This window comes from Maylandia zebra, linkage group LG23 (assembly GCF_041146795.1).
Source record: "Maylandia zebra isolate NMK-2024a linkage group LG23, Mzebra_GT3a, whole genome shotgun sequence".
Lineage (NCBI taxonomy): Eukaryota > Metazoa > Chordata > Actinopteri > Cichliformes > Cichlidae > Maylandia > Maylandia zebra.
In genome coordinates this window covers 20,236,613-20,261,331 of record NC_135188.1, presented here as the reverse complement: position 1 = coordinate 20,261,331, position 24,719 = coordinate 20,236,613, and the positions used below count along the sequence as shown (strand labels likewise).

The 24,719-nt window shown below is 37.5% G+C and overlaps 1 protein-coding gene across 2 annotated transcripts; it reads left to right on the top strand.

The window, feature by feature from the left end:
- Positions 1-1,651: 1,651 nt before the first annotated feature.
- LOC101463978 (NLR family CARD domain-containing protein 3-like) lies at positions 1,652-22,688 on the top strand. Of its 2 annotated transcripts, XM_076880723.1 has the most exons (11): positions 1,652-1,760; positions 3,962-4,139; positions 4,224-4,322; positions 4,410-4,514; positions 5,780-5,858; positions 6,532-6,754; positions 14,929-16,720; positions 16,845-17,018; positions 17,417-17,590; positions 17,686-17,732; positions 21,083-22,688. In XM_076880723.1, exons 2-11 carry the CDS (start codon positions 4,015-4,017, stop codon positions 21,658-21,660), a joined length of 3,396 nt encoding a protein of 1,131 aa, XP_076736838.1. In that variant the 5' UTR covers positions 1,652-1,760; positions 3,962-4,014; the 3' UTR covers positions 21,661-22,688. The 2 variants fall into 2 exon arrangements, with proteins under 2 accessions (XP_076736838.1, XP_076736839.1); XM_076880724.1 differs by lacking the exon at positions 16,845-17,018.
- Positions 22,689-24,719: the final 2,031 nt, after the last annotated feature.

Sequence of the window (24,719 nt, the reverse complement as noted above, 5' to 3'; positions counted from 1 at the left end):
ATTGAACTTGAAAGCAAATGTGACGTGTTATAGTAAATATGTACTTTCTATAAATGAATACCACACTTGTATAAATCACTCAATGACAGAAAAACATCAAACAGAAGGCTGTTAAGATCTGGTCTGTATTCTGAACAGAGAATACAGACTCTATATTCAGACTCTAACGCAGTCTTTAATCTCAGTTATAAAAATCCAGAATGTGTTTCTGAGAAAGATTAGATTCACTAAAAGGCAACTGCTTCTCTTTTCAGGAAGTTCAAACAGTAACAAGTTTTTAATGTGAACATGTTTGTACCGCTAAATCAACACCCGCCCAGCATTTTCTAGATGGTTTTAACATGGCTAAAGAGTTTAAAAACTTTTTTTGGACTTCTCTTATGATACACTCACATAGAGAGAACAAGACCAAACGTGTGCAAAAATCTAAGGTGCTGGTGTGCTTGTGGTGGTCGCAAGCACAGATGTCAATCAACAGACATTTTTCTTATTGTAATTAAGAGTTTGTCAGCATATTTGAGAGGTGACATTAATCCAATAATAGTGTTTAATCTTTTATTAATCTCTATGTTATGTCATGTTCACAGAAACTAAATTTAAAGCATGAAAGTTGTGATCATGAACTTTACCCAAAGAGGGCAGTGTTAGCTCTCCTTCACCCAGGCAACTTGAGTAACAGTTATACCTGAAGCCATCATATTAAACACACATGACTGGAATTTCCTGATATATTTATTTGTGAAGCGTAATGTGCATTATTTTTTATAAAAATGGGTCCATAAATTGTAATTAAACTTCGACCTCTGACCTCTGGCCTTATAAATATATCAGTTGATCAATTGATCATAGATCCCTGACTGTGTGCAGTTTTATTTGCTGACAACTGTTGAAGCACCATCAGAGACCGCCCTGTCCTGTCTTCCACTTGCATTGTTTGAGCTCCGAGGCTGAAAACAGATCTCTGATTGAGGAAAGAAGTCCTCCACCTCAAAGGAGTGCTCTGTGGCAGAGGTGCGATCTGGTGTCCTTTTGTTCTGGCCTGAGATCACAGACTAACTCCTGCCTGACTCAATGTGAAGCCACAGACTCTGGGTGTGTCAAACCACTGACACATGTGGTATAAGGTGTCCTTTAAAACAGTAAATCACAGGACTGTGTGTCAGGACAGAGCTGACTACTGGAGCTTTGATTCTGAGCCTAATTTTATTTTCAGAAGCTGGTGGTGAGATTCAGGTACCAACAGCCTCTTGTTCAGGTTTGTACATCAGTATCAGACATTTTTTCAGCTTCTCCATGCAGGTCATATATGAAGAAATCTGCAATTATATCATGAAGTTTTCATCATTCAGAGAATCCACAGAATGAAGTCGGTTTGGCTCCGGAGCCTCTGGTATATAATCTGCTGATGGCCGTTTAAGCTTCTGCGCTTCAGGTGAAGTTTTCATGGTGGTGACTGTCCTCTAGTGGTCACCATTAGTAACTACAGTAGGTGTGGCACACTGATGGTTAACACGCGCTGAAAATATTACTTAGAAAATAACGACTATAGTTTAACCAGTGCACTAAACTAACTCTGTTTGAAGTAGTTCAAACCACATGAAACGCTAATAGCTATAGTGGACTTGGTTGTACTTGAACTTCAGTCGTTCGGCTGAGGTAGACTGGTGGGCGGGGCGATCTCCTGTATCAGGTCAGCCTCTGTTTATTTCCTGGTTAGTTAAACTGGCTTTTGTCATGTTTACGTGGATACTTATACTTTGGTAAGTGTTTGTTTGTGGTTTATTCTTTGCTTTTGTTTGCAAAGTTGCTCGTTTGTTTGTAAGAGCGGATTTGTAGAGTGTTTATTTTATGTGATTATCAGAGCCCAGCGTGCGGACTGGTTAAGTATGATGGAGAGATCTGTGAAAGCACGCGCGCTGATAGAAGTGTAGCTTTAACAAGGGAACCTTTTAAAATCGTATCTTGAGGCCAAACCATTAAACTTGTAAAGCGGTTTCTATCAGAAAGTGAATCTGGTGACAAGGAAATTTGGATAATGACTCAAAATAACGTCCCGGAATGAACAAATGCCTGGAGCGAGTAAATATCTGCTCGGTGAAAAAAAAAAAAACCCTGTCAGCTGTTTGGATGCAGTGTGTTTTTATTCAGGGCATAAAGATACAGTGGTGTCAAACATGCGGCCTCGGGGCCAGAAACAGCCCACTTTTGGACGACTTTGCACATTTCAAAGTTTAAGACAGTTTAACACAGGCAGGGAAACTGTGTTGAAGGTATTTCTAGATCTTGGCAGGTTGTTTGATCTGTTGTAAATGTAAAAATATTCTTGAACGTGTTTATATTAAAACACAAAAAAGTGGATTATTGTGAAATTATTTTACTCTTTCAGCCCACGTGAGATCAAATTGGGTTCATTACTAAATCAAGTTTGACATTCCTGCGTTACATGTTCTGTAAGCAGTAATTAGGCCAATATTAAAGTTTACAGTGTTACAGTTATTGCCCTGAAAAAGGCCTGGATTGTAAAACAGAGAAAGAAATGTGAAACAGCACATTTAGCCATGATACCATGATTTGTCCCAGTAGACTGACTATAGACCGTGTGACTGTTAGCATTCACATCTTCGTACTTATTAAAATCTATAAATAATTATCTGTAACTTACTGAAGATTTATCAGGACATTTTAGCTGCAGTGCTGAACAAGTTTATCAAACCACCTCCAGTGTAAGGTTTATGCCACAGCTGTCCTTATATTAACAGTAATAGTTATTACCAAAATAACAGTTTATGTTTCTGTAACAATTAATCAACCAGTATGCAAAACCTCTGCAATCTAAATTATATTTTTAATGCTAGAATATAATTATCCATGTTATCCATACCCAAATGTTCTCTTTTACAGAAAAGCAGAAAAAATGTAAAGCACAGTAGAATTTTATTACAGTTATTTACTTTCATTCCTGAACAGAAAACACAGAAAAAAAATGTTTTAGTGGTTATTTGATGGATTAATTTCTGATCTCTGACACAAGTCCAGTGTAAATTTGGGTATAAAAATGTGGATTCAGTTTGTAATTTGCCCGATAAACAGCAATTTCATTATACCATCATTTAGTTTTAAACAAGTTTTTGGCAGATTTCTCAAGTCTTTGTGTTTTCTTGTTGTTGTTGTTTTTTTTTTTTAATGTCAGGTAGTCTAATAAACTTGTTAAGCACACAGATCAAAGTCTTAAACATACCTAAGAATATTTTACAGGAAGTGTTTGATTCTTGTTTTTGCTACATTATCTGATTTAAGTCCAGTTACATGTTTGCTGTAGTTTAAAACCTTGTTAAACTTGTTAAACCTGCTGTACACAAACATTTAACTATCTGTTTTAACCATGCCTGTATACACAGCTGTTAACTCTCTATTTGCCTCACAGTTAGACCTAAAAGCCACACAGTGTCAACAGAATTGTTGCTGAACAGTTTATTCAGCTGTAAATCTGCTTCAACCTGGCCAACAGATGGGCAAAGTTGAACCACAGTTGAAACTATTTTATTGAGTTTCATCTCACAGTAAAAACTGCATAGATCACAAGGAAGCAGAGGGTTAGGGCTGGCAGCTCCACACAGCACAAAAAGGAGGACTTCTCACCATCTGCAGACTCTTCTTATTTGAACCCTGATTCACTGTTTTGTTGCCAAAGTAAATACAATGGTGTCGACCCATGTAAGACACAAAGCTCCTGCAGGTGAATCATGGACATTGAGTACTCAAAAAACATTAAGAAAATGAGAGAACACAATCACATTAACAACTAATGGATGCATGTGAATCTTACTGAAGTCATACGAGAATTGCTAACAGGTGGGATAAAAACCTAACTGTGACATACGTGTAATTATCTGACAGCTGACAAACCTAAACGCTGTCCACGTATTATCTGTTTTTCTTTTTATCTGTCTCCTACTATTAGCTGCTGTCCCTGGTTCTCAGTTCATTTCCAACAAATCTGATGTTCATCCACTCATGAAGTTTTGTTTGTGTGAAGGAGTGGGCTCTGCTATGGATCAGTGTGAGGACAGAGAGGAGGGAGTCCCCCCCTCTAAAACCGCTCTGTGTGGGGAACATGAGAGCCAGACCAAAGCTCAGAGGTAAGATGCCCATCTTTAACTGTCCATGACTCTTCTCCATGTCACAGCTCAGCACTCACACCACTGCTCCATCATTATTCACAGGAACCAACCTGGACCTGGACCCAGCTGTGTGTCCTTAAAGAGCAACGATTCAAAAGAACTTGCGACTGATTTCAAACAAAAAAGTTCCTCCAGTAAAACGTGAGTTGTTTTCAATATTAACTGATTTAAAGAATTAACTTCAAATCCACATATGACGTTTTTTCATGCAAGGCTATTTATTTTTAGGATCCATCAGATGCTGAATTCTCCGAGACCTGAACCCAGCTGTGTGTCCTCAAAAAGTGAACGGCCAAATAATTTAAACACCAGTTTTAGACATACTGCCAAAAAGTAAGTTACCATAATATGAAAATGAATATTTTACATAAAAGTATATGATTGTATAGGCTTAATAGAACAGCATTGATCACAGAGTCGACTCCTCTGAAGCTGAATCCAGCTGTGTGTCTGTGAATAGCAGCCAGTTGAAGAAGCCACTGTGACATTTTACACAGAAACCTCCTTCACAGGCAAAGTGAGTTAACCCCATCTGTGATGGCGAACCTCCTGTGTGTACAGAGTTTGTGAAAGATGTTCTGAATAACTCTCTCACAAGTACTTTCAACACTAAAACTACAAATAGATTTGTAAAATTTGACAAATAGATAGATTTAGTGTTATATGTGCCACTGTTTATATCTTCCAGGAGAGTATATGCCCTTTAATGAATGCACAAAGCTTTCTGTTATCTTATTTTACAAGATCCACAAGAGACTGGAACATTAAACTTAGAACTGCTAAAGCTTTAGCTCCAGTTTGGGCTAGTTTTCACTAGTATTTTGATCCTACATTGGGCCACTATTTGCTGTTTTAGTTGCACATTGACGCTTTTTTTTTTTCAAGTGTTCAAATCTAACCCACAATAAAAGAAAGACAAAAATTTAAGCAAGATCTGGTCTAAAGTCAATAAAAGTCAGGAACAATGATTTACAGTTTTTTGCATGTGCTTTTGGATTCTTGAGTATTTTACTTGTACACCTAATTAATTATTATGACAAACGTAAAAGACCTGATGACTTTCAAACAAGTGACTGGAATTAATTCATACTTTCAAAATAAACAGAAAACTTACAAGTGTCAGAAAACGTTAGCATTTTCTCCGAGAGATAATGGTTATTATTTTGCTACACTGATGTCATTACTTCAATAAGATTATTTTGTGTCCATTAAACACTAATTAGTTTCCTCAAAATAACGCATCATTTTGTTGGCATCACAATATGAAAGTAAAAATAACAAATTATGTCCTATCTTCACAATTAGAAGTCACATTATTCACTAAAAGTTCTTTTGTTGCTGCTGTGAAGGCGAAATGCAAAATCCTTCAAAGTAAAGGGTCGTCTATTTTTTTGTATTGTTTGGCAACTGGCAACTTGTAGAATATTCAAACAGTGCATTTAGACAGAAAGTCAGACATAATAGAAGCTAAAGGAAGACAGTAAAGCTGTGTTGATGATTTCTGCTTTTTTTGAGCAGCCGAAGTTTGGTCAGATTTTTGTTCAAATGTTTAGTTCAAGTTTATATCAAATATTAACTAATAGTTTATGTTTTTACAGGATGCATCAGGAGAGCTCAGAGGTTCCTAGTGGTCAGTCTGAACAGCAGGATCAAAAACACCTGGACTCCATATTTAGGGTCTGTACATGAACAGAAACGTCCTTCACTTGAGCTACGAATCAAACAGGACTGTGTACTAATATAACATCAAGCAGCACATGTCTGTGAAGGTTCTCGGTCATCCAGTCATCATAGTCTAAAGAGCTTGGAAGGCAAGCATCTGGACTTCCTTAAATTTCAAGAAGATGAACAAGCCAAAAGGGCTTAGGGACACTCCCAACGGGGCTTAAAAATCTGGGACTCTCTCTTGCTCTTAGAACCGAAGAAGCTTCTCGGATGAGAGTTGAAACGTCTGCAAGAAACTTCAAGAAGTCCAGATTGTGTCCTTCCAAGCTCCTTATACATCAAGTAGCGCAGTTTCATCAGATTAAATCAAATTCTTGTTGACGTAATTCAGTTCAACAAAATTCTCTGGCATTGTTAATATGAAATCATAAAGAGGACAAACCTAAAACTCTACAGTAACACCTGTTCTCAGTGTTGTATTGTATTTGACTGACTGACTAGCTTATGTAAAGCTGTGTAGTCATTATTTCTATACATCCAGTATAGATGAAGTGGCAGGCTTTGTAATAAAGTTCCTTTATAGTAATTTGTAGGCCTGTAGGTTGAAATTCTGTACAAGACCAGATACGATGTTTCTGGTAATTATACGATTCATGTTAAAAAAATATATAGTATTCTGTTCTAGTTGCTGGAAGAAAACATCATCACTTTTGTGAAGAATGAACTGAAGAAGATCCAGAAAGTTCTGAGTCCAGATCATCCAGAATGTTTAGCGAGTCAGTGGAAGGATAAGGAGATGTTGGAGGGTGAAAACCAGAAGAGGAGCAGCAGAGAAGCTCTTCTGAAGATGGTAGATGACTTCCTGAGGTGGATGAAGCAGGAGGCCTTGGCTGACTCTCTACAAAGAAGTAAGAACATTTTCTATAAAGATCAAGTGTAGTGTCCAGATCAGACATGTTTTTTTCCAACTAGGTTCATAAAAAACCAACACCTGGCTGCTATCACATTATGTCCCACTCATTCCACGTCTGGTTATAAAGTTCAGACTGTGTTCTGGTGTATGTTTGTGATTTCCTCAAATCCACTGTAAATCTCAGCTTTTGTGACCTCACTTCATCAATGAAGAGTGAGAGGTGTTACCAGGAAGAAAACAGTTTTTAAGAGTCTGGCTCAGGCAGTATTTACAGTCCTGAGCAGCACCGTCATTGCAACCCTACAACCGCTTGTGGCAGGGTTTGGGAAAACACGGGTGTCAAATGGTCTAATCTTCACCTGAAATTTCACTGGCAAACCATATTTTTCATCTAATCTTTGTTTTGGACCATAAAATTATTTTACCCATATCCTTTTAAAGAGACAAATAATGTTTTAACATGGTCTTGCTAAATATGCATAATTTAAGATTTAAATTTCAGAAATAAAATTATTTCCCAAATATCAAAAATCACCTTGGTTGAAATTATGAACCTGGATACTAATAGCAAACTGTGCATCTTTCCAGAGAAGAGAGGCCAGAAAGATGAAGGCTCTGCCTCCCATTCTACCTTTAAATACTCTAGGAACCACAAGTAAGCCCATCAAATTTTCTAGATTTAACTGGGAGTCAATGAAGAAAAGCCAATATGAGAGAAATATGCTCTCTTTCTCTCTAGCTCCTGTCAGTGCAGCATTGTGGATCAGAATGTTCTCCAAACATAACCAAAGAGCCCTAATTTTGTCTTATCTGACCTTAGGATGTGGTTTCAGTATGGATAGTCTTTTTCCAGGTTGTGCTTAACATACTGCAGTCTGGCTTGAAGATGTCCAGTCCAATTCAGCAGAAGTGCAGGTTTTCTTGGTCTGCCACTAATTATTTGGGTTTCACCAATGACTGTATAGGCGTTGGCTGAATAGCAGTGGTGCCGGTCAGAATTAACAGGAGTTCAAATTAGGTTCTTCCTTCTTTACTGTCATTCGTTAACACTACAGCACAGTAATGCAACCACAGGCTTACAGATGGGGCGTACAAGGACTCGTAGGTGCGGGAGTGGATGTCTGTGGTCTATAAACAAAACATATACAAAAGTGCTGAGTATAATAAACAATCAAATCATGAATTGTGCATCATTCACTGTCTTCCAGTATAACCAGATAAACCAATAAACATTGCACTTCTACATAAGCTGATTCCCTAAATGACATAAAAGGCCCAAGACTGTCCTTTCCAGACAGGTCATGTCATTTGTCTTTTCAGTAGTGATGTGCGATATCACTGATCTCCTTTCCGATCCGATACCAAGTAAAATTCAGGGTGGTATCGACGATACTGATCCGATACCGATCCAATACCGATACTCTGTACAAAAACTTTTTTTATTTATTGTATCTTTTATTGTATCTCAAATTATAGCGTCATAATGATTACAGGACATCAGATTACTTGTTCTTATCACTTAATAATGCAGAATTCATCACATAGAAATAAAAAAAATTTAAGTTGTGTGCTATTTGAAAACCTTGCCTGCCTGCAGCACTAAAGGATTCCGTGAGAGGCGTCTGTCTCGCCCTAGCAGCACCTGTCCCTCTCCTCCTCTTCAGTTCACCTCAACATACGCTCATCATATTCTGTGATATGATTTACTCTGAGGTGTTTGACAAGGTTAGTGGCGTTGTACAACACCTCATTTTCTTGCCACATTTCATTTCATTTCATTTCATTTCATTTCATTTTTATTTATTTCACACTTGGTACTACAAATCAAACAAAACAACCACATCTTCTGTCAACAAAACACAACAACCATGTGTGAAAAGGAGCAGGAAGAAGAAAATATTCTTATTAAACCCTGCCCCCTATCTACCATCGAACTTATATCACCGATGGGCACCAAAAATCAGGAACAAACTAATATTGACATTTCTCTCCGGTCGAATCCCAAACCAACATCACATTCATTCGCATTCTTCATACTGAGTTATCGTTTTAAACATATAACACTTTTTAAAACATTGTAAATTTATACAATTCTTTAAATTATAATGAAGTGAATTCCACAGTCTTATACCCCTAACCGTTGTGCTCATTAATCTTTGTGTAGTCCTGGCTAACTGATGTTTAAAATAAAATTTCCTTCTATTCTCTTCTCCCCTTGAACACATCAAAAATACTCTTTGTAACTTAAAAGGCAAAATATTATTTTTAGCCTTAAACATAATTAATAATGTCCGTAATTTCACTAAATCTCCTAATTTTAATAATTTTGATTCTATAAATAATTTGTTTGTATGTTCTCTATATTTAACATTATGAATTATTCGTATAACTTTCTTCTGTAATAGGTTTAAAGGTTTTATGGTATTCTCATATGTATTCCCCCAAACTTCAACACAATAGTTGATATATGAAAAAAACAAAGAAAAATATAAAATACGCATTGTTTTATAATTTAATAAATCTCTTATACTACCCAAAATATAAATACTTTTGACCATTTTCTTTCTAATATGTTCAATATGAGATTTCCATGTCAAATTCTCATCCACTATTACACCCAAAAAACGAAATTCAGTAACTCTTTCAATCAATTCTTCCTCTATAAACATAATGACTTTATCCTCCTTTACACGATTGCCAAATATCATATATTTTGTTTTTGTCAGATTCAAAGATAATTTATTTACATCAAACCATTTTTTTATTCTTAACATCTCAGAATTCATAATTTCAACCAAGTCTTTCAAATTCTCTCCAGAACAATAAAAATTTGTGTCATCTGCAAATAAAATCGAATTTAACCTTTTAGATACGTCACAAATATCATTAATATATAAATTAAAGAGTTTAGGTCCCAAAATAGAACCTTGAGGAACACCACATACAATCTTCAGTCTTTCAGAAGTATTGCCAAAATAATAAACATATTGCAACCTATTCTCTAAATAACTCATTAACCAATTCAATGCTACTCCTCTCACTCCATGGTTATACAATTTAGAAATCAAAATAGAATGTTGTATCGTATCAAAAGCTTTTTTTAAATCAACAAATACTCCCACTGTGTATTTATTATTATGTGTTGCAGATGAAATATCTTCAATAAAAGTCAACAACGCTAATGCCGTTGACCTATTTTTACGAAATCCAAATTGGTTTTCATGTATTAGTTGATATTTTTCAATAAAACTATCAAGTCTTTGTGCAAAGAGTTTTTCTAGCAATTTTGAAAACTGTGATAAAAGAGACACTGGCCTATAATTGTTAAAACTATGCTTATCTCCTGATTTATATAATGGTATTACTTTTGCCACTTTCATTCTGTCAGGGAATACTCCTGACTGTAGCGAAAGATTAAAAATATAACAAAGAGGAGTACTTATACAATCTATTGTCTTTTTAATTATGACCATGTCTATACCTTCACAATCAGTAGATTTTTTATTTTTACAATTTTTTACGATTGCTACTATTTCTTTTATGGTAGTATCGGCTAAGAATATGGAATTAACCATTCTATTATCACCTATCCAGGCTTCCTCATCTCCTGGATCATCATTTTTCCTGATTAGATTTGCTAAAGTAGGTCCAACATTTACAAAAAAAGAATTGAATTCGTTTGCTACTTCGGTCTTATCTTTAACAACTTGATTATTATTAATAAAATAATTAGGCCGAACTATGGGTGTGTTCTTATTACCCAATACCTCTTTAAAAATATTCCAAATGCCCTTAATATTATTTTTGTTTTCCTGGAAAACTTTATTATAGTAATCTTTCTTAGCTTTCCTCAATATTAATACCAACTTATTTTTATATAGTTTATATTTCATTTCCGCATTTTTAGTTCTATATATTATATACTCCCTATATAAATTATTTTTCTTTTTACACGCATTTGCAAGACCCTTAGTTATCCAAGGTTTCATATTTATATTCTTTTTCTTATGCTTAAATGATATCAATGGACAATGTTTATCATACAAGGCCAAATATATATTTAGAAATACTCCGTATGCAATGTTGACCTCATTAACATAAACCTCCTTCCAGTCCGTTTCCATGAGATCTTGTCTAAACCTATTAATTGCTTCATCATTTCTTAACCTTCTATAACTCACAAAACTAGCTTCTTTCTTTCTTTTCATATTTAAATCGAAAATAAAAAAGACTGGTAGATGATCGCTTATATCATTTATGATGAGGCCACTTTCAATATTATTCTCCAAACTATTAATAAAAATATGATCAATTAGTGTTTCTGATTTATCCGTTATTCTACTCGGCTTTATAATTAAAGGATAAAATCCTTTACCATATAATAATTCAAAAAAATCTGACGAAGCCTTATCATTTGTCACTTTACAAAGATCAATATTGTAATCACCACACAAACATACAGTCTTATTTCCCTTAACCTTACTCAATAAATTTTCTACTGCTTCTGTAAATAACTCAATCTGTGATCCCGGTTTCCTATATATACACGTTACAATTATATTACTTCTCTTTTCTATATCCAATTCTACTGTCACAGACTCCATTAAATCATCCATAACAACAGACATACATTCAACTTTTTTACATTTCAAATCACAATTAACGAAAAGTGCCACCCCTCCTGCCTTTGTCTTAATTCTATTCACAAAGTACAAATCGTATCCTTCAATACAAAAATTACAACCCTTATTCTCATCTAACCATGTTTCAGACAGAGCAATTATTTGAAACTTGCCTCTCAGACTATACAGAAAATCTTCAATCGAAGCAAAACTTCTATAAAGACTTCTGCAGTTAATATGAATTAAAGAAAATGTATTGGCTATATCAACCTTATCCCTGAATTGCTCCTCTGTAAAATAATCACATGTGACATTAATTGTATTAAGCACATTCCTTTCAGGGTCAATACCTACTTCAAAATCATATGATTTATAATCTGTGTCGTCAAACATAATGCATAAATTATTCTAGCGCTATCTATTACCTCATAAGAAAGAGAAGGAAACAAAAAAAGAGAAAAGAAGGAGGAAAAAAAAAAAAAAACTGAAAAAGGAAAGAAAAGATCCTAAGCAATCTCACATTCATTTATCAACATATTTTAAAGTCCGTTGATCTTGTTATCTTCCATATCCAATTTTACAATTTCCTTTTGTCCTTTTCCTCCCGAGGTAGCATTTGACCTTGCCAAAAATAAACTAGTTATAGCCATAATTGGTCGCAACCATTTGTCTATCTTAATCATATTATCACGTATAATTGTCCAATTCCTCAAGTTCCTTAATCGTTACAACCTTGGCTTCTTCTGGTGTTCCATTCAGTTTAATCATCACTTTGCAATTCCTGGTCCAGGTTGCTTGAATCTTTTTCTCCTTCCGTAAAATACGAGCTTGTCTTGCAATATCTGCATTTCTTTTTGTAAGATGTTCATTCAGATATACTCCACTTCCTTTCAAAAGGCTGGACCGTCTCAGCAATTCTACTTTGTGTTTTCGATTAACAAATCTCACTACAATTGCTGGAGGAGCATTTTTGTGCCTTCTAGGAAGAGTATAGCATGCAGATATATTGTTACTATGCAGGGGAAGATTTTTACTCGAAAAGAATTCCACAACCTGCCGTTCCAACGATTGTAGCTCCTCCATCGGGGGCACGTCCTCTCCTCGTTTTGCACCAGTCCCAGATTCGGTAACTCTCGCATATGTTCTGTGTTTAGTTTCCAGACCTGTAATGACCATTTCCTCGAGTCGAGCCTGCTGTTCTAGGTCGTCCACCTTCCTTTCCAAAAAATGGATTGTCTTATCTTTCTCCTTGACCAGATCTTTTAGTTCTTTGATTTGCTCCATCATCGACATTAATATTCCTTGTTGCTTATTTACTTTTTCAATTTCCGACGTCAACGAATTAAGTGAATGCTTAATCTCTTCCAAATCTTCTTCGACTTTCTTCATCTTTGCCATTTTGTCTCTCTTTGATGTCAATTATTAGTACCTTTGTTTGCCCAAACAAAATCTATAGCCAGAATTATTTGGAATTTTTTCTTATCACCAAACATTACGGCACCACCGCAAGGACGCCAATCCGGCTGTAATCACTCAGGAGTGATTAATTGCATGCATGTATTGCAAACCACGTCTCGGCTGTTTGTGGATGTAAAATACGTCCACACATGACTCCGTTTACACTCAGCCATTGTTGTGAGTGCACACGCCAGGGGGTGGAGACATTTATATAGCCGTATTTCGCACATGACTATGAAAGGCGTAAGAGGAAGTAGTTCCTTCCAATGTAGACAATCCGAATGATATAGCTTCTTTCCACTGTGTTCCTGTTAATGATAAACTACAAATTTACTCTAAATTACTAAAATATCGATATTTTAATGTGAGAATCGATTCTAGAATATAAATGACTGGTATCGGAGGAATCGATATTTCAGTATCAATCCGCACATCACTACTTTGAAATCTTTCATTCTTACTATTAGATACTATTATTAAATACTATTAGAACTTTGTATATCGATATCTTGGAGAGTGTCAACAATTCTTTCAATCAAGTCTAAGCTGTTTCTTTTGTCTTTGGTATGCTTCCTCAAGTGACATCTCGAAGCCTTGCTGTGGTTCTTACATTGCGTGCAAATTAGAAGAGGATCCTCAATTTTAACTGGATTTTCTAAGCTGCGAGACTTACAACGTTAATGCTCAAAAATCGTTTTTCAGGGGGTTAATAATATTGAGCCTAGTAGTTTTTTTTGTTTTTTTTTTCTGATATCAGTCTGAAATTGTGTACAAACATAAATCATTCCTACTTTCTAACAAGAAATAGTATGTTGAGAAATGTTATTTTGAAAATCTCACTTAACCCTTTTACGCATAGTGGTCACTATAGTGGACAACTATTCAAAGGCTGGTTTTTTTGTATGTGTGTTAGTGTTAATGGTATAGTTGCACCTAAACCACTACATTGGACACTTATGTGTCAGTCCATACCCTGCCACTCACTGGTCAGCCAGTGGGTGGCAGTCAAGACATCACAGAGCCTCTACATATATTTGTTACATTTGTTATATTGTTATAAAATATATTTAAAATATATAAAAACATATTTTGTTATGTTATAGTTTTTATACAGTGTATATTATTTATTTGTTTGTGAAAGTCATAAGTCAAAACCCATGTTGTCCACCTAAGGGGACATGTAAAAAACTGAAAAGTTCAAAAATCTTTTTTTCATGCCTAAAGATGAATAAAAATACTTTTAAAAAATCCTGATTGAGGTTGTCATATTTCATGCATGAAATGGTCAAAAAAGCAATTGGGAAAGTTAGGGGAGTTTTTGATAAAGACTTTGATAGGTGGGGAATAATTTTGCCTTCATCTGTATGTGAGTCGTCCTGTTAGAGAATTCAGGATGTTCCAGCTTTTCTCTTCTTTCAGTATTTTCTGAAGAAAGGCATTGTTCGGATATTAACAAAATATCTTTGGTCCGAGCATCACTTACATAAAATGGTGCATAGCTCTTAATGACATTCATGGAGCTATATTTTTTTGTGATTTTGGAAGCCATACTGATGAATCTTCTCTCATGAGCTTCTCATTCTACAAATGCTCTCTGTGCCAAGTATTGCAGCCTGGTGCTATGCCTTAAGTTCGTTCAGCACCTTCCTCCTCAGGTGAAGTACCCAGAATCATCTCACCTGATGTTTGCCTTTTCTGCTCACACTTTGCCCATCTGGTCCTACAGATTCCCACTAAGTAGTTACACTACTGCACTTCTGTGGCAGTTTGAACTGATTTCCCGATCTTCACAACACTTTCTTTTCATGAACTTATAATGCATATCCTAGGTGGTTGAAGACTGGTTGGCCTGTTTTAGGGAGATCCTGGCATTCAACATATAAGAATAGGTGGGGGTTTTTTTTGGGGGGGGGAGAACAATTTTCTTTTTTTTCTTCACTGTGTCAGTGGATGTATTGTTTTGGTTTTGGGCTGCTAGTCCATTGCCTAGCCTCTCTTATCTAGGGTTGGGATGTGAAATGTCAGAGTTACATCTTCTACATTAATATCAAATGCTCAAATTTATGGGATTTGTTCTTTGTTCAATCAGGAACTCCAGCTACATGCCAACAACATCTCAAATGTACAATGAAGAAGAGGTTCCAGTGCATGTTTGAGGGGATTGCTAAAGCAGGAAACTCAACTCTTCTGAATCAGATCTACACAGAGCTCTACATCACAGAGGGAGGGACTGCAGAGGTCAATGATCAGCATGAGGTCCGACAAATTGAAACAGCATCCCGGAAACTAGACAAACCAGAAAGAACAATCAGGCAAGAAGAAATTTTTAAAGCCTCACCCGAAAGAGATGAACCAATCAAAACAGTGCTGACAAAAGGAGTGGCTGGCATTGGGAAAACAATTTTAACACAGAAGTTCACTCTGGATTGGGCTGAAGACAAAACCAACCAAGACATCCATTTCATATTTCCATTCACCTTCAGAGAGCTGAATGTCATGAAGGAGGAAAAGTTCAGCTTGGTGGAACTTATTCATCACTTCTTTACTGAAACTAAAGATGCAGGAATCTGCAGCTTTGAAGACTTCAAGGTTCTGTTTATCTTTGATGGTCTGGATGAGTGTCGACTTCCTCTGGACTTTCAGAAAACTGAGGTCTTGACTGATATCACAAAGTCCACCTCAGTCGAAGTGCTGCTGACAAACCTCATCAAGAGAAAACTACTTCCATCTGCTCGCCTCTGGATAACCACACGACCTGCAGCAGCCAATCAGATCCCTCATCAGTATGTTGATATGGTGACAGAGGTCAGAGGGTTCACTGAACAACAGAAAGAGCAGTACTTCAAGAAGAGATTTCAAGATAAGAAGCTAGCTATCAAAATAATCTCCCACATCAAGACATCACGGAGCCTCTACATCATGTGCCACATCCCAATCTTCTGCTGGATCACTGCGACAGTTCTGGAGGATGTGCTGAAAACTAGACAGGGAGGACAGCTGCCCAAGAACCTGACTGAGATGTACATATATTTCCTGGTGGTTCAGGCCAAAGTGAAAAAAGTCAAGTACGATGGAGGAGCTGAAACAGATCCACACTGGAGTCCAGAGAGCAGGAAGATGGTAGAGTCTTTGGGAAAACTGGCTTTTAATCAGCTGCGGAAAGGAAACCTGATCTTCTATGAATCAGACCTGACAGAGTGTGGTATTGATATCAGAGTAGCCTCAGTGTACTCAGGAGTGTTCACACAGATCTTTAAAGAGGAGAGAGGACTGTACCAGGACAAGGTGTTCTGCTTTGTCCATCTGAGTGTTCAGGAGTTTTTGGCTGCTCTTCATGTTCATCTGACCTTCTTCTGCTCTGAACTCAATCTTCTGGAAAAACAAACACCCTCCAAAAAGTATGAATCAAGAGAATCTGCAGAGACACATTTATATCAGAGTGCTGTGGACAGCGCTTTACAGAGTCCAAATGGACATCTGGACTTGTTCCTCCGCTTCCTCCTGGGTCTTTCATGGGAAACCAACCAAGCTCTGCTACAAGGACTGCTGACGAAGACAAGAAGTAGCTCAGTGACAATTCAGAAAACAGTCGAGTACATCAAGAATAATATCAGTGACAATTTGTCTGCAGAGAAAAGCATCAACCTGTTCCACTGTTTGAACGAACTGAATGATCATTCTCTAGTGGAGGAGATCCAACAGTCCCTGAATTCAGGAAGTCTCTCTAGGGATGAACTGTCTCCAGCTCAGTGGTCAGCTCTGGTCTTCATCTTACTGTCATCAGAAAAAGATTTGAATGTGTTTGATCTGAAGAAGTACTCCCCCTCTGAGGAGGGTCTTCTCAGGCTACTTCCAGTTGTCAAGTCCTCCAAGAAAGCTTTGTAAGTACATAAATCTTAGTTGCTGGATTTTCTACAAACAGCAGGAGAACAAGTTAGTAGAATTAGTTAACGTGTGTCAGTAAGTGGATCGTTTTACTGATCAGTTGTCCTCTTTTTCTTAAAGAATGAGTGGCTGTAACCTCTCAGAGAAAAGCTGTGAAGGTTTGTCCTCAATTCTCAGCTCCCAATCCTCACATCTGAGAGAGTTGGACCTGAGTAACAATAACCTGAATGTTTGGGGAGTGAAAAAGCTTTCTGCTGGGCTGGAGAGTCCACATTGTAAACTGGAAACTCTCTGGTGAGATGTTTATTATTTGAGCTACGATACCTAGAAGCAGCCTGATGACAACAACAAAGAAACATTTTCTCTCTTGCTATGCTTGCTAACTAGTCAAAAAAAAGTGCATTCAAGACCTCATTCTCCTGTAGGGTAAAGCAATTTGAGTCATGGAGGACATGTGCTTTATTCAGTCTTAAGCAACTGTTAGTAATGTCTTGAGTTTTCAGGCTCTTTAGTTTTAGAATTCTATTAGTATTTTATTAACACATTTTCAATGAAAGGAAAAGCTAATTGTCACAATTTAAATTAAGAGTTATCATCATTTTAGCCATAAGTATGCTGTTCTCTAATACCATTAAATTGTACACTGGCATTCCCACATGAACTGACATGTATCTCATTTTGCTTGTCTGCAGTCTGTCAGGCTGTCTGATCACAGAGGAAGGTTGTGCTTCTCTGGCCTTAGCTATTCATTCCAACCCATCATCCCATCTGCGACAGCTCGACCTGAGCTACAATCATACAGGAGACGGGGGGAAGCTGCTGCTATGCGGACTTGAGGATCCACTCAGGAGACTGGAGACTCTCAGGTATCTGGGTGATCTTGTTACTAACATTATAAACACATCACTTTATAATATAAAATGATAGGATGATCTGAATTTGTCTAAACGTATCACTTTAGCTTGGAACCGGTTGGTGTCGAGTGGTTGATACCAGGTCTGAGGAAGTGTAAGTATGTTTTTGTTTTGTAAAATCTCGAATGAGTTTTTCCCTCAAAGTAGTGACAATTTTCATCGATATCCAGATGCGATGCAGCTCAGCAGTGAGTAGAATTGAAATTAGTTTGTATTTAAACCAGAGCATGTGATATGATTAAGAAATTTCAATCAGTCAGGTGGTTTTTAATCACAAGATAAACAGTATAAATAAATAGTTTTTATTGGGTGGTGGTTCTTTATTCTTGGTATCTGGATTGGTGGACTACCGATACGCCAACAATGTGTTACTGGCTGTCAGGTTGTTGGCTGAAATTCAGTTGGCACCAGAATATATGAATACTGGAACACCACAGTAGGTTCTACATTACAGACAGCATTAGGTTCACTAGAGGGAAGATATGACTACTGTTGCAAGATCAAGGTTATAAATTTGCACTCATATCCACTCTGCACAGATACAGTACATCCTCTCTTCCAACAGCTAGTTTAATGTTTAGTTTCATGTTGTGATTTTTAGTTCGTTTTGTGATGTTTATTTCTGTGAAGAGTTTTCCCAGCAATAAAGCTGCGCTTTAAGTTAACTTTCCTTTTCTGAGTCCTGCATTTGGGTACACATCCTGCCAGCCACACAGCACTCATCATGACATCATGGAGCTTTATTTCGAGTTAGTTGTAATTTAATTTCTTTTATTAAAGCACTGGACCAGATCACACTGCAATAGTTAGGCTGTGCCAGAACTTTCTTCTTGGCTCTTGACGGAGGTGGTCGCACTTTTCTCTCTCTGCCTCTCCCTCTCCCTTATCTTCCCTTGGCTTCTCATGTCTTTGTATAGTCTCGCTTATTCTCTAACCCTAAGAGAGTCTCCCAGACTTGTTCTTTTAAAAACCTAAAGAAGAATTATGGATTTGATCAACTGGTCCCTTAACAAAATTGACAAACTCCTGGGCTTGGTAGAACCCAATTGTCCTGCGGAGATGTTTGCTGCCAGGTACTCGATGGTCTGTTGCGTCGTGTTTCTGGTGATACTCTTGATGGAGAACATCAAACGACATCTACCAATTCGGAACCATGATAACAGAGTTCTGGCTGATTGGAGCTCGTTCGGACCTGGCTTATCGAAGAACAAGAAGCGCCTACAGCTGTTCAAAATCCCACAAGGCTGGCTGACATGATAGACGATGGGCAGGGCTGTGAGTACTCAGACTGTGTTTATTGAACGCAATATGGATAACATCTTGGAGAAGAAAAACGGGAATTGAGAGATATGTTGACCAGTGATGGACATTAGACCTACTGTAAAATTGGAAGCAGTTTGTTCGCACTACCATCTTCATCTCATGCGGCTCCCCTGGCGCCAGCTGGATGCTCAAGGCAAAAGCTGACAGGAATAACAAAAATTCTCCCTTAGATAACAAGACTGTGTTGTGACTCTTCCCCTTCCATCAAGGAAACCCGCATCGACCGAAGACTGTTGACAGTTGCCTAACCGAGTGAAGGGACATTTTCTATCGGCTGAACACGGAACACACACACGCACACATACGCATGTACACTGACACAGACCTACACTTCGAAGCTTATGTCTTCTGTGTTGTGAGATGTGCTGAATTTTGTGCTATGTGCTGATTTATGTGCTATGTGCTGAGTAGAGATGGACCGATCCGATATTACGTATCGGTATCGGTCCGATATTGACCTAAATTACTGGATCGGATATCGGAGAAAAATAAAAAATGTAATCCGATCCATTAAATATCACAAAAGCACCTCACAAAACTTGCAACACGCCGTAACTCACCTCAGAACGTTAGCACGTCGGAGCAGTATGCATCACGTGATAGAGCGGCTGTGGCATGCGGGACCTGTCGGTGGTCTGGATAGCATGTGGAGCTTCGCTAGCAACCCGGCATTTCATCTCCGATAAAGTTATCCCCGAGAGAAGTAAAGCAAGTGTGTAAGTCCATCTCTGAATGTTTGTAAAGCATTCCTGCGTTAAGCTTACCAAACGATATATGGAGCGACTGCCTCTTCTGGCTGCTACTTCAATCATGAAACTGCTTAATGATCAGCTGATCGGCTTTTCTGTCGCGAGTCCGTCTCTCTGGTTTGTTTTTGGCCCACTTTGCACCAGAAAGAGGAAACCAGCGGCTGAACAACAGCAGCACGTTTAAGCTTGATCAGCTGTTGTTAGAATTTATTTATTATTACTTTCTACTCGAGGATCTTTTTCTACGTAGCTGACGGCTGGTAACTGCAGGGGCGGATCTAGCAAAGTTTAGCCAGGGGGGCCGATAGGGCATTAACAGGGAAAAGGGGGCACAAAGACATACTTTTCTTTCTTATTCTCATTTAAAATGTCTAGCTTTTAATAAATAATTATCTGACACCCAAAGTTTTAATTTGATGTAAAATGAATAGAAGTCAATTACTGTATATAGTGACTATTAAGTCTAATATATATACCCTAGTAAACTATAGTACTTTTTCCTTTGGGAAGGTACCATCTGTGCAGTCTGCAATTTTGTTGAAGAAAGATGTTGAATCTATTTAATATTTCTTGAAAAATAATTGATTTCTGTGCATTTATTTTTTCACACTGCATCAAATTAAGGTTGATTACGTCGATTAAGCATCATGAGGTGGCGCGTGAGGGGTGGTTCCCTATTTTTTATTTATTTATTTTTGTTGTTGCTGGGAGTTGGAACCCTATTAGTTAGGTTGCTTAATATTTACGCTAAGTACTCTTTAAAATACCAGAATAGGGAGGATGGTGTAGGTTTAAGTTTATTAGATTGATCAGTATTGCTGAACTATGAAATTTATTTTTTTTTGCATACAGGTATAACAGAATAGCTTTAGTGTAGTTGTTGTTTTAAACTTGAGTATGAACTTATACAAAATGCAGCAAGATATTAAAAAAAAAACAGTTTTGTTGATTAAAAAACACTATATCGGATTCATATCGGTATCGGCAGATATCCAAATTTATGATATCGGTATCGGTATCGGACATAAAAAAGTGGTATCGTGCCATCTCTAGTGCTGAGGTGGGGTTTTTCCTTCCTTGTGTTGTGTATTTTCCATTGTTATACCTCTCTGACCTGTCTTCCCCATGTGATGTTTGTGTAATGTATGTATGGTCGGAAGGGTAAGATGGCGCTGACCAGGCTTGCAGCCTTAACCCACCCAATCAATCAACTAACCTCTTGTCACCACTGACAGACCTCCACTCATTTTACTTACATAATCAATATGTTTAGACCGTGTTCATTTACAATCCACCATTAAACCTCATAGTTTTGTGTCAAACAGATAAATGTTAAAACACAGCTTAACTGCAATTCTTTTTTCTCCATCAGATTCCTGTCAACTCACAATCGACACAAACACAGTAAACAGAAAACTCCAACTATGTGACAACAACAGGAAGGCAACCCATCTGAAAGAGGATCAGTCATATCCTGATCATCCAGACAGATTTGAACGTTCTCAGCTGTTGTGTAACAATGGTCTGACTGGTCGTTGTTACTGGGAGGTCGAGTGGACAGGAAGGGTTGATATTGCCATGAGTTATAAAGGAATCAGAAGGAAAGGAGACACAAACCACTCATGGCTTGGAAGGAATGATCAATCCTGGTGCCTGGGCTGCTTTCATGATGGTTACTCTTTGTGCCACAACAACAGTGTAACATTCAGTCGTCTCCCCTCCTCATCCTCTGTCTCTAACAGAGTAGCAGTGTATTTGGATGCTGCTGCTGGCACTCTGTCCTTCTACAGAGTCTCTTCTGACAGCCTCAATCACATTCACACCTTCAACACCACATTCACTGAACCTCTTTATCCTGGGTTTGGGCTTCAGAATGACACCTCACTGACTATATGTGACTTAAAAGAAGACACAGAGAAAAACTCTGAAATCATCTACAACAAACATTAGCAATAAGCTGCAATAGTATTTTTATTTTTTTTTCAAAAGAGAACAACAGGCAAAGCTTTGTTACTTTAAAATCCTCCTAATACGGCTGCTCCTTTATCTTTAGCTGTGGCACCAAACAGAAATGGCAGTGTGTGAGGACTGTCCTGGTATCAATCTGTCCTTCTAGAGACTCATGGCCTGATATCCTCATCCACATTCAGGCCATGAGTATTACAATAGCTGAGCCTCATTAGTTTGGTTTTAGGTTTCAGAATGACACCTCAGTGTATTTAAAAGATTTTAAGATGTTTTAATAATTAGATATGATGGTTCAACTGTGAGTGCCAGCATATCCAATGAACAGTACTGGCTTTTTGTTATGTGCCTGCTGTGTATTATGGAGGAGCTGTTAAAATAAGAAGACAACCAACTCTTTTATTGTTTACCAATAATTTTAGAGCTGTTTTATAATGAAAGTCTGTTGTTGGTGTTTTTGAAAAATACATAAATACGTATGTTCATACATAAATTGTCAAAACATGAGCTTTGACAATTTATGCAGAAACCCAGCAGATGAAGCTCTGAAACAATCGAGCTGCACTAGTCCTCCCAAACAAATTATCCCAGAAATGTTAGAATAAGTATGCAGTCTAGTAAACTCTGCTTTTCAATGGCTGAATCATGGGTAACTGTGGCGTAACACCACAAAAAGTTAATCTCTGCATCAGAACTTCAAGTGCAATACTTTGATTTGAAAAGAAATAACTTGATGTTATTTAAGATTATGTAGGGTTTTTTGTTATGGATGATGTTATATAGTTTCATGTTTATTTTATTTATTGAGTTTATTGTTTGAGCTGGATTAATTCCACACTCTGCAACAAGCTTACGTGCCATGCTGTCTAACCACCACCGGAGGGTAGTGTTGGCCTCCATGGGAGTGGGGTGGGCTAGGAGAGATTCAGCTTTGTATTTATTATGTCCTGTTAAATCCTAAACGACTTTTATATTACAATGATCAGATCTGAAAGAATATGAATGAATAAATAAATAAATAAATAAATAAATAAATAAATAAATAATAAAATAAAAGGACTCAACTTCTTTATTACTCAGATGCAATGAGAAACACCTGTCACTGTAGGGTTGAAAAAAAAAAGTTTTAGTCTCATTTCAGGTTGGTTTGTGAAGTATGTGTGACCACAAGCTGAACACCACTGGAAGACTTTCACCTCAGTATCAGCAGGTAAATATTTGATGTGTGAGCTGTCCTAAGTCAGGCAGAAGCCAGATCAATACTAAGAGGTTGCTGCATGTCTCTTTACCTTCATGTTTTTATTTAACCACTCCTGCTTCTTCTTCCCAATATGCTGTTTGCTATATGAGCTCATAACATGTTCATTGAGACAAACTAAAGCATTAGATTCTGAACATGACCTCTGACCTCAGCAGCAGCCTTTATTTACACAAGTGACGTATGTCTGAAAGGCTTAGGAACAAAAGTTCGCTCAGTCAACACCGACCTCTGAGTCAAAAAAGAAAAAAACTGGTGCAAACCACAAATGTAATATAATTGAGTTTAGTACCAACAGCAGGCAGAAATCATGTAATGACCAAATAACATTTTGAGGTGAACGTCAAAGGTGATTAGAGCATGACATTTTTTACACTTAGTATTTTAACTTTTCATAAATTATCTGGACAACTGTGATATATACGAATATATACGAATACTGTGAAAAATCAAAATTGTCTGAATATGTTTTCTTGTTCATGTTTTAAAATGTCTTTAAAGTTACAAACTGTAGTTTCACACAGAATATATTTCAACATGAATCCACACAGATTACAGCAAATGTTTGACAGCAGCACAAACTGCACCCTCTGATGGGACCATGGAATTACACATTCACTGTTACTGCAAACTGAACATCCAGCCATTTTCTGAACTGATTGACATATTGAGGTTCTGAGAAGGGTTGGAGACTGTCCCTGTTGGTGAGAGATGTGACCTTCAACTGATCTCCAGTCACCAATCATCAGACGTTGAAAACCGATTGATGGTGGTCTTTTCTTGATGTCCTGCTATGGTTGAAAAATTGACTTACTGGAAGGCAAAGAGCTAAGGGCCGTTTCCACACCCAAATGAAAGTCTGATGTCAAAATGAGTATTTATTTGAAATGTAACATCTAGTTTCTGGAGTGTTGCTTACTGAGCACATGGCCAAAACAAAAACCCATTGTAGCCCTAACACATTGGTGCATATTAACTGTGGGTGGTGATGCCTAACTCCATACTTGTGTTTTAGAGAAAACCAAAACAGGTCTGTGAAGTAGAAATTTGGGGAACATCTTTGTATTGCGTAGGGTTCGGGTTTGTGTCATCACCGATAATGAACTTGACCTAGCTTTTAACAAACTCTTATTATTTTAAATGTTGAATCATTTTTGTGTATGATGGGTGTACAAGGAGGACCCAACACACTCAATGGTTGACTCACTGATTTGCACTTTATTGTCAGTTGCACACACAAAGACAATCTCCCCTCAGCCCAGATGTCCGTCTCCTCCTTCTCCGCTCGTCTCTTCCTCCACTATGAAAAGAAATGGAGACTGTCATCAGTCATAACGCCACCACCTGTGGCCTCACCTGCCTCCCAGCACCGCCCCCTTGAGCTCACTGCACCACTCCTCTCCTGCAACTGATCCAGGGACCACACCTCCACCACACTGGGTTTGGACAGAACAATGACTGACTTTAGGAACCCAAGACTGTGATAACATATGTCGTCACAAAAAAATGTTTTTTTCTGAACGGTATATTTTTGATACATTTTCATGTTTTTAGGGTGCTGAATCCAAAAATGAGCTCTATTTTCCTCCATCAAGTACATTTTTTTTTTTTGCAAAACATTAGGACTTTACATTAAAAAAGCGAAAACAGCAATGAAAAAAATTTCCCAAGGAACAAAATAAACCTGTTGGGACATCATCCACTGAGCTCCTCACGCCAAACCCACCCCACCTCCCCCTCCTACTGACCCCCCTTAATTCCTCACATTTCAATTTAAAAAGGTAAA